The sequence below is a fragment of the Microcaecilia unicolor genome, chromosome 6 (genome assembly GCF_901765095.1).
Source record: "Microcaecilia unicolor chromosome 6, aMicUni1.1, whole genome shotgun sequence".
NCBI classification, from domain to species: Eukaryota; Metazoa; Chordata; class Amphibia; order Gymnophiona; family Siphonopidae; genus Microcaecilia; species Microcaecilia unicolor.
In genome coordinates, this window is record NC_044036.1 from 80,119,203 (window position 1) to 80,135,368 (window position 16,166).

The 16,166-nt window shown below is 41.2% G+C and overlaps 1 protein-coding gene across 1 annotated transcript in view; it reads left to right on the forward strand.

Annotated features, from left to right (window-relative positions):
* Positions 1-16,166, forward strand: part of SNX7 (sorting nexin 7) — an 89,101-nt gene that overhangs the window by 29,556 nt on the left and 43,379 nt on the right. The window contains exons 5-7 of the mRNA XM_030206739.1: positions 1,846-2,044; positions 7,256-7,455; positions 14,264-14,350. Coding sequence (XP_030062599.1) covers positions 1,846-2,044; positions 7,256-7,455; positions 14,264-14,350 — 486 coding nt within the window. The remainder of the gene's footprint in view (positions 1-1,845; positions 2,045-7,255; positions 7,456-14,263; positions 14,351-16,166) is intronic.

Consider the following 16,166-nt stretch of genomic DNA (forward strand, 5'->3'; position numbering starts at 1 on the left):
AATACCCCTACAGAATGCACTGAGGCCCAGATGATCAAAAGCCCTGCGCTGTTCCAAACAGCGCCCTAAAAATAGCGCCGAGATAGCGCAGGGCTTTTCTGCATCGATGATCAAAGATAATGCATGCAAATCTAAGCAGCGCTATTATCTTTGATTATCATGTTGAAGTGCGGGAGAATTGCGCCCGAGCATGCGCTCAGCACAATCCTCCCGCACTTCTTTGACAGGTCTGGGCTGTCAAAAGCCCAAAACTGTCAAAGTGTCAAAGTGCAACTGCATGCTGGACAGGGCTCACCATTCCTCCCCAATGATCCGCAAAATCTAACGCCAGCTCGGTGCTGGCGTTGATTTTGCTGCGGCCAGTGACCCAATCTTTGGCGCGCTGGTCGCTGATCATTGGGGATGAATGCGTTAAGCGCCAATTAGCATGCATTTGCAAGCTAATTGCGCTAGAAGCCCTGTTTAGCATGTATTTGCATGCTACTTGCGCTGAGAGCCCTCGAGTGCGCTGTTTCAGGCGCTCGAGGGCACTGATCATGGGTCGGCTGTAAACTCTGGCGCTAGTATGGCGTTAACAGCCTCTAGCGCCAGAGTTTGCTTTTGATCATGAGGGCCTGAGAGAGGGACCTGGAGCACCAGAGTGAGGCTTGGAATGCCCAGAGATACAGCTGGAACACCAGATTGAGGCTTGGAACACTCATTGATTGAATAGTGAATACCATCCAAAAAACCGCGGGAAGCTATTGGGGTTGAGAGGGAACAGAGGGCTGTGAACAAGTAAATAATAGTGTTGACTTCTGTGGGTACAGGTGGGGATGGAGATTACTTCTGGGGATGGAATGAATCTTAGCAGGTGTGGGTGGGTATGGGTTAGATTCTGTTGGGGATGGGTGAAATTTCTGTCCAGATGCAGATCTCCCATTCTGATTTCTAAGCAGATGTAAATGTACACAGGTGCATTTTAGGCATGATTTTTGCTTATTTTGTGAAGCTATTTTATAAAATTGTTCCAAAATAGGTACCTACTTTTCTTATTTTGGTGTCTTGTTATAAAATTACCACCCACAGGTGCAGGTAGCATAATGGAGATTTAAGTACTCTGGTGTTTACTTCGTTTGATATTTTTCATAAAATTCTCCATGATGCATATACATGCTGTTGAATGACATCTTTGAGTTAATTTTCAAATGAGGTGTCCAGTGATGCTGCTAAAATGCCCAGGGTATATACCTAACTTAGACTTACATATGTGCCTACTCTAGGACTATAGACACAGATATTAGGCAACTATATATCTAGCATATATGCTAAAAGTTATATGTGTATAGGTACTCAATATCTGTGCCTGTATGTCCAGAGCAGGAGTGCTCAATCCAGTCCTTGGGTCATACCTAGCCAGTCAGGTTTTCAGGATATCACAATGAAATATGCATCAGATAAATTTTCCTACACTACCTTCAATATATGCAAATCTATCTCATGCATTTTCATTGTGAGTATCCTGAAAACGTGACTGGCTTGGTATGTCCTGAGGACTGGATTGAGCACCCCACTTTCTCTACAGTAGGACCATAGTAAGCCCAGCATCCCAGAATACCCCTTCTATACCCATTTTCCATGCATTTAAAACTAGACATACACTGGAATATGCAGGTAGTTTTATACATGTGGCTCCACTCAAGTGGTACCTAGATGTTTGGCACAGCACTGAATGTTGAGTTCTATTTGAAAAATAGCCTCATTGATTGCCATTTTGTATTGTTCATTTGATATGTTCTTGAAAAGTGCCATGGAAATGAGATGATGGCCTTCTTTGCTGTAGCAATTTTGCATTCTTTCCCATAGGAATTGACAACTCACAAGAAGCAAGGTCCAAGCTTGCTCAGTAGGATGGGACAAACTGTGAGAGCTGTAGCATCATCAGTAAGAGGAGTCAAAAACCGACCTGAGGAGTTTGTGGCAATAAGTGAATATGTTGAAACATTCAGTCAAAAAATAAATACACTTGATAAAATCACACATAGGATTTACAAAGAAGAAAAGGGTAAGCAGCTCTGACTATGACAGTTGTATGCACAGTTGATCAGTAGGGAATTAATTTGCTATTCCTTTGGTTTTTCTTAGGCAACTTCTTTCTACTGCTTTTTTTTTTTTCCTTTCAGCTTACATAAGTTCTTAAGTGTTGCCATACTGGGACAGACTAAAGGTCCTTCAAGCCCCGTATTCTGTTTCCAACAGTATCCAGTCCAGATCACAAGTACCTGGCAAGATTCCAAGTCCATCTCAATAATGGTTTATGGACTTCTCTTTTAAGAAGTTATCCAAAACTTTTTTTAAAACCCTGCTAAGCTAACTGCTTTTACCACATTCTGGGGCAACAAATTCGAGTTTAATTATATATTAAATGAAGAAATATTTTCTCCATATTCTTTTAAATGTATTACTTGTTTCATTGTGTGCTCCCTAGTTCTTATATTTTTGGAAAGAGTAAATAAGCGATTCATGTCTACCCATTCCATTCCACTCATTATTTTATAGACCTCTACCATATCTCTCCTCAGCTGTCTCTTCTCCAAACTGAAGAGCCCTAACCACTTTAGCCATTCCTCATAGGGAAGTTGTCCCATCCCCTTTATTATTTTCGTCGCCCTTCTCTGACCCTTTTCTAATTCCACTTTATCTTTTTTGAGATGCAGAGACTAGTATTTAAGGTGCGGTTATGCCATGGAGCAATACAAACTGTGAAACTAGTGCAACCCTAATCTACTTCCAACTACTCATATACAATACTCAATAGTAGATAGTGCTATCTGAAGTAAACAGCTCTTGTATTTTTCAAGGGGACTGTCTCATATAGTCACCGGGTTCTTTTGTATTGTTTCACTCACCAAAAGGGTGCGACCCCTTCTGTGACAATTTTAATCATCGACAAAGCCCCCTTCCGTCCTCTGTGTGCTGTCAACCTATGTTGAAAATTGTTTGTATTTTACACTTTTTTCTTTTTTTAAATTTTCATGCTGGTATTCTCAGCGTGATATGTTAAATCACTCTTACACACAAATCAGCTAACACAACAATGCTAATTATGGCAGGCTTAAGGTGGTCACCCTTATCTGAACACTCCGGTGTATTTTCAATCCACTGAACCCCAACAGGTGCCTGTTTCGCTATCAAGCTTTATCAAGGGTTATGCTTGCTGACATACTGGAGGCACCCGGCCACTATAAATGTAACAGAATCAATTGCAAAACCTGTGAAATGACAGTAGAAACGACCTGTTTCAAACGCAATGGCCGGCTGCACCACCTACAACACTGAACCACCTGTCGCACCACGAATGTCATATATCAGATGTCCGTGTAACAAGGTTTATATAAAGAAATCGAGTAGGACACTGCATGCAAGGATGACAGAAGCACCGTTCCAGAATTTCGACTCAGAACATTGGAGCACCGTTAGTGCACCATTGGATGCATTGCAAACACGCAGTGAATGATCTATGGTCATTGATTACGTAGTCCCCTCACAAAGGGGAGGTGACCTAAATAGGAAATTACTGCAACAGGAGACTTTCTGGATTTTCCATTTAGATACTGTGGAACCTAGGGGGTTAAACACATATATGCACTGGGGATGTTTTATGTGATGACAACCCAGACACAGGATATGCCAGTACATGTGAAGTCAATTCCGGTCCAGCCACCATTAATAAGATGCCGCCGGCACTTGTTTGGCGTGGCAGCCCAAGTGAGAAAGTGGTGCAGTCGAGGTAAGCAGTGGCCATGAACGTTTTTGTTGGGGTAACATCGATAACGCAAGAGCTGACGGGGGGGGAGGTGTCTTTTTTTCAACAGATCCGGTGCTACAGCATACCCCTTGACAAAGCTTGATAGCGAAACAGGCACTTGTCGGGGTTCAGTGGATTGAAAATACACCGGAGTGTTCAGATAAGGGTGACCACCTTAAGCCTGCCATAATTAGCACTGTTGTTAGTTGATTTGTGTGTAAGAGTGAATTAACATACCACGCTGAGAATAGCAGCATGAAAATTTTAAAATAGAGAAAAGTCTAAAATACAAAAAATTAATTTTCAACATAGGTTGACAGCAGATAGAGGAAGGAAGGGGGTTTTGTCGATAATTAAAATTGTCACAGAAGGGGTCGCACCCTTTTGATGAGTGAAACAATACAAGAGAACCCGGTGACTATATGAGACTTTCCCCTTGAAAAATACAAGAGCTGTTTACTCCAGATAGCACTATCTACTATTGAGTATTGTATATGGAGCAATACAAAGGCATTAGGCATTAACCATTTTTGTTTTCCATCCCTTTCCTAATAATACCTAACATTCTTTTTGCTTCTTAGCCACCACTGCACACTGAGCAGAGGGTTTCAACGTATCATTAACGATGACACCTAGATCCTTTTCCTGGGCAGTGACTCCTAATATGGAACCTTGCATCCACGTACCTATAGTTTGGTTTCCCACATGCATCACTTTGAACTTGCTCACATTAAATATCTGTCATTTGGATGGCTAGTTTCCTAGTCTGTTAAGGTCCTCCTGCAATTTTTCACAATCCTCTTATGATTTTCCTGCTTTGAATAGCTTTGTGTCATTGGCAAATTTACCTCACTAGTTATTCCCATCTCTACATTATTTATAAAAACACTGAAAAGCAGAGGTCTCAGCACAGACCCCTGGGAAGCCCCACTCCATTGAGAACACTGACCATTTAACCCTACTCTCTGTTTTCTACCTTTTAATCAGTTTTTAATCCACAGCAGGACACTACCCACAGTAAGACACTACCTCCTATCCCATGACTCTCTATTTTCCTCAGGAGGTTTTCATGAGGTACTTTGTCAAATGACTTCTGAAAATCCAGATACACAGTATCAACTGACTCACCTTTACCAACATGTTTATTCACCTCTTCAAAGAAATGTAATGAATTGTTGAGGCAAGATTTCCCTTATCTAAACTCATGTATAATGCTTTCTAATTTTGTTCTTTTTAATAGTCTCTATCGTTTTCCCTGCACCAACATCAGGCTCACCAGTCTATAATTTCCCAGATTAAAGCCACAGTTAGGGCTATGGTTCACGGATCTTCATTGCAGCTACCCCAGTATTTCCATCATTTTTAATTCCCTCCCCTTCTCCTGTCTAGCTCAATTACTACAGCAGTAGTTTTATTCACAGGTGCAGTTGCTTCACTGCGAGAGCTTGTGAATGCTGCCTCAGCGATTTGCTCAACCTGTGCTAATTTTTCTCTAAAATATTCTGTTCATACACATAACCACTAAAGTATCAATGAAAGTATTGTGGGATCTAATTTCCACTACCAATTATAGTTCTAGAATTTAGGGCCCAGTTTACTAAGCTGCACTGTAGGCGCACTAACATTTTTAGCATGCACTAACACTAGAAGCACCCAAAGGAATCTATGGGTTTCTCTAGCATTAGTGTGCGCTAAATTTTAGTGCGCACTAAAAACAGTGTGCCTTAGTAAACAGGGCCCTTCACCTTGTTAATGCTGAATTCTTTTGGTTTCATTCTATCATTAGTCCTCCTCTTGGTTCTTCAGGATCCCCTCATAGCTATGGTTTTCATGGTATCCATAGTGAGTATGCACGAGATATATTGCTATAAAATAGAGGAAGCACATGCTGATATATCTTTTGTATTTTCATTAAGGATATCATGAAATTTGGACTGGTTATGGAATCCCTAAGGGCTGAGCTTGAAAGCCACTGTGTTATGTCAGTTTGTATAGTGAAGGTCTTACATACAAAACTGTGGTGTTTTCAGTATTCATGGTAAAAACTGTTCTGTGCACAAAAGCACTAACACAGCTTTTCAAATTACATTATATTACATATTATGCTACTATACCGCTTCTATCTCCAGGTTCTAAGCAAGTTATATCAAAAGAAGCTAAGTCATTCTCTTGGGAATCAATATTATATACATTTTCTAAAAAGCATGGTTTTCAAATTTCTTTTAAATACGAGAAAATCCAGTTGAAAGTTAAGGATTCAAATTCTTCCATAGTTTTGGTGCTTGTATTTTTGTAGCTACTGCTGGGCTCCTATGTAAAAGGCCCCGAAATGAGCTAACATATAATGCACAAAGTAGTTCTTTGATCACTGTATTTGCATATACAGTTATTTAAATTAGCATACAGATGGGTGATTATGAGCTGTTTAACCATCATCCAAGCTTCGTAATCCACATTTATCTGCTATTCTGCCCATCAATATATATCATCTTAAGCTGTTTACACTTTAAATAAGTGTTAGAGGGGAGGAAAATAAATAGGAGGCCAAGGTTACAGTATTATCTGTAAAAAAAAATTCAATTAATGAAAAAGGCTAATTACAAATTTAAGAAAAGAGCTCAGACACAGGAGTAGATGGATGTTATAAGGCTAAATTCCAGGCCAGAGATAAGGAGAATTAAGAGAGGAATAAGGGTAGTCTCAAAAGATAGACTAGTCTTGGGGAAATGCTTTTTCTATTAACTGTTATAAAAGAAGTTTGTTCAGGGTAATATGTTAGGGTAATTTGCATTGGAGGCATATGGTCTGAGGGTATTTTCATGCTTGGTGTAGCTGATTTAAAAAAAATAAAAAAACAAATTAAGCTACTTATGTTTTCGAAAGTCAGAAGTTTTCTGTTTTCTGAATCCTGCCAGGAAAGCTCATTGCATATTTTTCCCCCTGTACCCCAACTATACTATTCCAGTCACATCATCAAAGGGGGACTGACCAGCCCTCTGCATCATTGGTGGGGGGGGGGGGGGGGTATCCATATCGTATTAGGGCTCCAATCCATGACTGCAGAATCAGAAGGGAATGCCCCTCGCTGCAGAATTGGAGAGCCTATCATTCAATGACTTCCCAGGGACACCATTTAGGTCCATTGTCAGTGAACACCAGTGTATGAGACTGCTTCTTGAGTAGCTGGTACAAAGGATAAGAACAGAACAAGCAACAGCAAAGTAGTCATACTCTGCAGTCAGTTGAGTAATTCAAGGGCATTCAATTTGAAAGTGTAATTAAACTACCTGAACTCTTTCTTCGTATTTTGTCATGTTCTGCAGAAATGGCTTTTTTCATCCATAGCTTACTAGTTGAAACCTTCCTTGTTTTAGTTTGGGACTTGTGTAAATTGTAGGTTTTGTAAAGGGTTGTTATAGGAATGGAATTTGCAATATATGCATCTATAGCCATTTTTTATTTTTAAAGAATATTTTGAAGAAATGAAGGAATATGGATCAATCCATACGTTGTGGTCAGCCTCAGAAGAAGATTTGGCAGGCTCACTAAAAGGTATCGCTAGCTGTACTGATAAGTGCTGCAAAGCCATAGATCAGCTGATGGCAGGATTGTCGGAAAATTTGATGCCGGTTGTACAGGAATACATTTTGTACAGCGAGATGTTAATGGTAAGTACATGCAGATAACGCTTCTTCTGGTAGCACATTATTTTTAAGACCTCAGTGACGTTCCGGATGGTGTAGCTGAAAGTTATAAACTGTATGAAGATTTGGTTGAGAAGTAAATGTTTATATATTTATTTTTTTAATTTGCATAGTAATGTAGTAGATGGCGGCAGAGAAAGACCTGTACGGTCCATCCAATCTGCCCAACAAGATAAACTCATATGTGCTACTTTATGTGTATACCCGACCTTGATTTGTATCTGCCATTTTCAGGGCACAGACCCTAGAAGTCTGCCCAGCATTAGCCCCGCCTCCCACCACCAGTGCTGCCAACCCATCTCCGCCAAGCTTCTGAGGATCCATTCCTTCTGAACAGGATTCCTTTTAAACATTAATACTCTATCACGTGAAGAAGAAATGAAAAGAAATACTACATAAAAAAAATCATTAAAACAAAACCACATATGGATCCATAACTATTGAACCATAAAAATCCAAGAAATTATAAAAAAAATCCACTGCTGGCTCCTTTCTCTACATCCCACAACTACGTCTCAAGACATTTCTCCAAATGAATTGGATAAAGAAAACATGTGAATCTGCTATAACACTTACATGGGAATTTTTTTTTTTTTAAAGCTTTCCCTACTACCAGCACTCTAGGCTTTAATTCAAGAAAAGATTTATGTCATATCAGAGTAGTTTGTGAAGCATAGTAGCAGTAAATCTTTATTTGAAGGAAAACTTTAAGGTCAGTATTCCAAGGCAGCAGCGATGGTATTTTTTTTAGACTGCCGTGTTATCTATATCTATTTATCCATATCTATTTTTGGAAGATTGTTAGAATTTATGCTGAGAAACTGTTGCATTGACCAGATTTCTCTGAATTTGATATTAATGTTTGACTGTTTTATTACTAAGGGGGTATGTTTACTAAGGTGCGTTAGTGTTTTTAATGCACCTTTAAAGTTAAGGCACGTTTAACGCAAACGTGCCTATACATTTATATGGGTGCATTAGCATTTAACGCGTGTTAACCATTAATGTACATTAACAACACTAATGTGCCTGTAGCGCACCTTTGTAAGCATAAGTGTAAGTATTGTTTTATTTTATTATTATGAATGTAATTTCTGTAACCTGTTTTGGGTATTGTCGGGAGGATGACATTAAGCGTCATTGGCCATTTGAATGCCCAGTCTCCCAGTCTTGTAAAGTCCTCATAATTTTTCACAATCCTTTTGGGAACATTTTTTAAAAATCAGCGTTCCATTGGCAACCCTCCAATCTTCCGGTATCGTGCTTGATTTTAAAGATAAATTACATATTACTAACAATAGTTCTGCAAGTTAATTTTTGAAATCTATCAGTACTCTGGGATGAATACCTTCCGGTCCAGGTGATTTGCTACTCTTCAATTTGTCAAATTGCAGCATTACATCCTCCAGGTTTATAGAGATTTCATTCAGTTTCTCTGACTCGTCAGCTTTGAATACCATTTCTGGCACCGGTATGTCTCCCAAATCTTCCTCGGAGAAGATCAAAGCAAAGAATTCATTTAATCTCTCTGCTATGGCTTTGTCTTCCCTGGGTGCCCCTTTTACCCCTCATTCTTTAGCAGTCCAACCGATTCTTTTGCCAGCTTCTTTCTTTTAATATACCTAAAAAAATTTTACTTATGTGTTTTTTGCCTGCAATCTTTTTTTTTCAAAGTCCCTCTTTGCCTTTCTTATCAGCGCTTTGCATTTGACTTGCCATTTCTTATGCTGTTTCTTATTATTTTCAGTTGGATCCTTCTTCCGTTTTCTGAAGAATTTTCTTTTAGCTCTAATAGCTTCCTTCACCTCACTTTTTAACCATGCCGGCTGACATTTGGTCTTCCTTCCTCCTTTTTTTAATGCACAGAATATATTAGGTCTGGGTTTCCAGGATGGCATTTTTGAACAGCATCCATGCTGTGTGCTTTCAGGGAGTCTGATAAGCTCTTTGTCTTCTTTGCTGTGCCACAGAAGCGAGTGGTAGCAGCTTCCAAAGTGTCAGTTGCAAGGTGGATCAGGGAAGGTCGTTTGGCCTATATCAGTAAAAGGTCTTCAGGTACTAGAGGGACTTCATGCCCATTGGCCAGAGTGCAGGTGACTTCCTGGGCAGAATGCACAGCAGTACCACTGGAAGATGGTTGCAAGGTGGTAGCATGATCATCATTACTTTCATTGGCTAAACACTACTGGCTGGATCTTCAGGCCCAGGACAGCATAACTTTGGGGGCTGGAGTTCTTGGGGTAGCCTGGTCTTTTTTTTTTTCCATCCAAGTTGTGGATGGAAATTGTGAATACTATGTATGTCTGGATCAGTCTGATAGGATGAGAAAGAAGATAAAATGTTGATATATCTGTTAATTTTGTTTCCTTGAATTCTGCCCTTGTTGGAAGGGAGTTATGGTCTTTAATAAGACCTTTGTGGAACGTAGTGTAGAATATGGCTTCTAAGCGTCATATTCCCTTCCAGCAAAACAGCTACTCCTGGATACTTTGTCCACAAGTTTCAAGACTCTGAAGAAGGCACTCCCTGTGCTGAAACATGGTACTGTGTAGAGTCTTCTCTCAGTAAACTTTATTTTAATATTGGACATCCTCGATCTGTTCTTTGAAGAGCCTGATTCTGTTCCGACTTTTCTCCTGCTCCTGAGATTGGGACTCTGTTCTTTCCATTTTTGTGGTTGCGTTGCCTATTGACCCATATATATGTTTTTGCTAATATGGGTTTTTGCTGTTAAGGCTTCATTTTACTAAGGGCCCTTTTTAGTAAGCTATTGCGTAGGCGCATAAACTTTTTAGCATGTGCTAACGCTAGAACCACCCATCCTATATAATAAAACCCACCTCCAACGTTCTGAAGCTGACTGTGTGGACACAAGCCTTGAGGCATTCGTGCTTCTGTTGACGCCTCCCACTTCCGGGTGCGTCAGCAGCGAAAGTGGCCAATCAAAACACAGTAGTGTTCGGAACATTGGAGGTACAGTTTCAGCCCTTTGCCACGCCCCCCCCCCCCCCCCCCCCCGAGGTCGCCGCATCCACTTCTCCACCCTCCCCCCCAGGTCGCCGCCGCTTCCCCCCTCCGTCCGACATCAGCTCAGCTGCCATTTCCGGCCACTGCTGCTTCTCCTGTTGAGCAGCAGCGGCCGGTACAAAAACAAACAAAACTTAAACCTGCAAAAATGCTTTCAAAAAGGAAGCGGGGCACCGCAGGCAGCCATCGGCTGTCAGCTCTGCATCCGCTCCTCCTCTCACCTCTCATGTTGCTGCGCTCCTCCGGGGTTCTACTCCAGGGGCAGTGACGTGAGAGGTGAGAGGAGGAGCGAATGCAGAGCTGACAGCCGATGGCTGCCTGCGGTGCTCCGCTTCCTTTTTTAAAGCATTTTTGCAGGTTTAATTTGCTTTTGTACTGGCCACTGCTGCTCGACAGGAGAAGCAGCAGTGACCGGAAATGGCAGCTGAGCTGACGTCGGACGGAGGGGGGGGGTGGAGGGGAGAGCAGTGGCTGCGGCAACCTTGGGGGGCGGTGGAGAGGAGGAGCGGTGGTACCCTGGGGGTGAAGAGGTGAGCGGCTGCGACCTCGGGGGGGGGGGGCGTGGCGGCGAGGGTGGCAGGGGTGGGGCCTGAGACAACGGAGGGGGAAAAGGTCCTGAGGCCAGAGGGGAGGGGGTCCAGAGACTTGGGAGGGGGAGGGAGAGATCCTGAGACCAGATACGGAGGGGAGAGGGGGGGGGCCTGAGACCTGAAAGCAGGGGGAGATGGAGACCTGAGAGGAGGGGGGGGAGGGGAACCAGATAGGGAGGGGGAGGGGTCCTGCGACCACACAGAGGGAGGGGGGGAGGTATCTCTGGCACACACACAGTGTCTCTCTCACTCTCGTACACTGTCTACCACACACTCTATGTCTCACACTGTATCAAATTCACTCTCTGTGTCACACAGTCACTCTCAAACACTCTCTCAATCTCATACACTCGCTCTCACAGAGAGTCTGTGTATCGCACACATACTCTCTCACACTCTGTTTCACACAAACACTGTCACACACACTGTATCTGTGTGAAACACACTCTCTCACACTCACTGTGGCTCACGTATGCACTCACACACACACTGTCACAGACGCACCCACACTCACTCTCTCTCTCTCTGTCACACACACACATTCACTCTCTCTCTCTCACAGTCACTTTCACACACACTCTCTCAAACATACTCCGAGGAAAACCTTGCTAGCACCCGTTTCATCTGTCAGAAACGGGCCTTTTTTACTAGTAGAAATATAATGGGTGTCTCTATCGTTAGCGCAGCTTAGTAAACAGGGCCCTAAGTCTTCTTAACAAGTTTCACTCTGTAGCAAGCTTTATGTAAATTTTACTGTATTTTTAAATAAGTTTTTTGTTTTATCTTATATTTATTCGTTTTATTATGTATATTTTTAGCATTAACCGCCTAGAATCGCAAGAGAGTGCGGATTATAAAATTTTAAATAAAAATAAATAGCACAAAAACCTGTAAGAGTAAATGTTCTGGAAAACATGGAAGAAAATGAAAGAGTATTTTAAGGGTAAGGGTCATTTTTCTAAAAAGCTGGAAATATGTTCAAGTGTGGAAAATGAGCTTCTGTACAAAACAAATTGTAAAAATCGTTCATTTAAAACATAAAGGGCCCTGTTTACTAAGCCGTGTTGTAGGTGTGCTAACTTTTTTAGTGTGTCTAGCATTAGCGTGCACTAAAAACGCTAGTGTGCCTTAGTAAACAGGGTCAAAAATCCTTTAGTTACATATCAGTCAGAAGAACAAGCAGAGAACACTTTTAAACAAGACAGAGATGTGGAGGTAATCCTCTCAGTTGCCTTATAAAGTAGCCCAGGGCCGGTCTTAAGCCGAGGCGACCAAGGCAACCGCATAGGGCCTCTCGCTCAAAGGGGCCCCGCGGCGCGCCTCAACTCCGCCTCCTCCCCACCCCCGCCTCTGTTCCACCTTGCCGAAAACACACAAGCTTTAACAGATGTCTCAAAATTAAATGCAAGACAAGTTCCACAGGTCACTGCTAATCTGATATAGACAAGTTTCACAATCTTGGATTTGGTCGCGACCAAAGAAGCCAAATAATCTGAACAGGGCGGCACAAATTGGATCGGAACTTGTCAGTGTACCAGGAATCCACGAGTGAGCGATGCTGGGATGGTGTTTTTCTAGCGTTGGCCAGAAGTGTGCAGCCAGGAGGCAGGACGGTGAAAGTTCGGATCCCTTGACAAAACCTCTCCACTAGCTTTGAATTTCCGTCTCGGCTGTTCCCGTGTTCTGGCTGTTTCTTCGAAGCAGGAGTTGAGGAATGGCAAAAAGAAAAAAAAAACTAGAGATGTTTCAATAAACAGGAAGTGCTGAGCGGCAGCGAACGTCCGGTGGAACAACGAGGAGACTGACCTGCTGCACGGTAGTAAGTGTGCGATCACTGAACAAAGGGTGGAGGTGTTTTTAATTGCTGAAAATTGTAGTGTTAAATCCAAAATACTGGTGGGAAAGTTTATGTATAACTCAATTTCTGTTACTTGGCATATTCAGTTCTGTCCAGTTAGATTTTAGTGAGAACATATTATATTTTAATCCTCTGATTTAAGTAATCTAGCTACAGCAAGTATATCTGGCTCTCTTCTGAGCACAGAAATTTGAGTGGTAATAATGGGAGAAGAATAGAGATATTGCAGAGGTATTAGATCCCCAAGAGGCTTGATGAGTAAAAGAAAAATACTCTTAAAAAGTGAAAGAAATTCAGAGAAATAAAGAAATGGCTTCCACCCCCCAGAGGACATCTTAAGTTTTTGGATATAATTCTAGGCAGCACTGATATATATTTTTTTGTCACTTGAAAGATAGTTTAGAGTGAGGGGCATGGTCAGCATAAATATGCAGAGATGATTCTTGAGGTCATCTGCATTTTAACTTTGTTTTGTAACTATCTGTTGTGTCATGTGTTTTTCATGTGTGATCAAGGTGCAGTATTCTGCTAGTGTGTAGTATTTGCAGCCCTTTTTGTTTTGTTTTGTTTTTCATTAGGTAGTGTATTGATGTTTTAGAGCCTGGTGTAATTATAGTGCTGCCTTTCCACGCATAAGGTTGTAGCTCGTCCTGTCCTTGGAATTAGTGCTGTTATGGTTTGGTAAGGTTATGAGTGTGTTTTTGCACAAGTTTGTGTATAGTGTTTTGCAGTGGAGAGATTGTGTGTTGGCCTTACTGAAGTGGCACCAAAACATCAGAGCCTAAATCATGACACACTACCTCTTGAAGGATCTACATATGGTTGTTAATAAAAGGAGCTCATTTGTTGCTTGTATCATATATTTTAAAACAATTTTAATACCTTGGGGTGGAGCTAGGTGAGGGAGGGCTAGGATGGGGCCCCACCAAGTTGGTCTGCACAGGGCCCCGCACTTGCTAAGACTGGCCCTGTGGTAGCCAGTCAGTGTTGTAAAACACATGGGGGAAATTGAAAATTTTCTTTGTTCACATAAGTGGAGAGATTATCTGCAGCAGAAAAATAAAAGAAATAAGTTTACCTATGCATAGGTCGTGAGTGGAACCCAGCCTTTTGCTCAGTTGTGGATGATATGCCTTCTTAAAGATATTGAAAGAGTGGAGGTAATTCTGAGGTTGTCTCCAGCCAGTCAGGTTTTCAAGATATCTCTAATGAATGTGCTTAAGAGAGAGTTGCATATAATGGAAGTGACAGGCTGTGCATCTCCCTGAAAGATTTTAATATTGTCTTGTTTTTCTAGAGCGTTCTGAAGCGGAGGGACCAAATTCAAGCAGATCTTGATGTCAAAGTTGAAGCTTTGTCCAGTAAAAAAACAGATCAAGAATCAGTAAGTATTTTCTTATCCAAGAATAAAGGTTCATAAAAACAAACCAAAAATATATGAAGGTGATTCCTTTTTATTTGGCTTAACAATATATTTCTTGATGAGCTTTTGTGAGCTAAAACTTCCTTCCTCTGGCCAGAACAAATGAGCAAAAGATGAAAAAAAAATAGAACATATAAGTAAAACAAAAAATCATTCTAATGCAAGTCTGAGGGGGAAAGATGGGAGGATGAAGGAAGATGGGTAATCAGGCACACAGGCAGTAGAATTTTAGGACACCTAGGGCCCTGTTTACTAAGCCGCACTATAGGTATGCTAGTGATTTTAGCATGTGCTAAGCGCTAGAGACACCCCTAGGAATATATGGGTGTCTGGCCTTTAGTACATGCTAAAAATGCTAGTGCACCTTAGTAAACAGATCAGAAGGCTCAGATCGTTATTTAGTCTCATCAGGCCCAATATATCTGATTATTTTTTTGAGTTTCCTCTTTGCTACTGCTTTTGACTCCTAACCATGACTCTCTTACTCAACACCCTCACTTATCACCCCTACCACTGCAATTTCCCCACCCCTAGCTGTCTGTTCGTCTGTCCAATTTAGATTGTAAGCTCTGTTGAGCAGGGACTGTCTTTTCATGTTCATTTGTACAGCGCTGCGTAAGTCTAGTAGCGCTATAGAAATGTTTAATAGTAGTAGTAGTAATGTTGCAGGGCCTTATGCCATTCTTTGAGTGACCTGTTAGGAGATTGCTTTATACTGATTTTTGCATCTGGTTAGGTGGTTAATAGAAAACCAGCACTGTTGGAGCGGGAAATATCTCTTTAAGTGACTCACCCTTCTGACTGTAGTCTTTTTTATGATTTTTCTCATTTTTTCTGGTTGTGCATTGTATATTACTACAAGCTCTCTCTTTCCTTGGCACTCTTTTTTTTAATTTGTACTGTAGTGGGTTTACTCTGGATGTGTTGAGCAAAGTAGCAGTCTTCATGGAGATGATTTTGTAGGTGTACCTTTTTGGTTTGAAGGATTCAATCAGAACATTGAGGTGTATATTGTTATCAGGGCATATATAGTGGTAATATGTAATTAGGCAGTATATAATGGAATTTGTTTTTAAATTTAGAGTTTGTTCGATTATTAAAGGATGTTAACAGCATAGCAAATGATTCTATTCAGACATTACATTCACAACCCCTTGAATCCCAGCATGAGGTGTGTAAATTGTGAAAACTAATTGTGAACTTGTAGTCTGCAGTACATTAATGCAGTGTGGGAATGACACTACAGTATTAGACTTGTTTATGTGTGATGGGTGGAAGCTGCCACGTTCATATATTGGTTGTAACCTGCCCATAATAAGTAGATGATGTTGGCTGTAAGTGCTGTTTAAATTAATTTAAAGTAAAATTAAGGGCCCTATTTACTAAGCTGTGATACAGGCGTGCTAGCATTTTTAGCACACTAAACGCTAGAGACACACACATGAATAGCATTTAGCACATGCTAAAAGTGCTAGCGCACCTTAGTAAACAGGGCCCTTAATGTGAAGAAAGCTGCATCTGACCATTCCGTTCAGTGACCGACTGGAGCACTGCCTCCTCATTTGCTTTTCTCCAAACCAGGACCTCTTGCAACAGAGAACTACCAACTAGAGGCCAACCAAAACTGCTATTTTTAAGTTGTAAACCGCGTTGATATGATTGACAAAGGGAGTATAGCAAAATTTGAATAAACCATATATAGAGATTTCATATATAAAGTTTTCCCTTTATATTTTGCAATTTATTATATTTTAAAAATTTGTATGAGAAAGTGCAG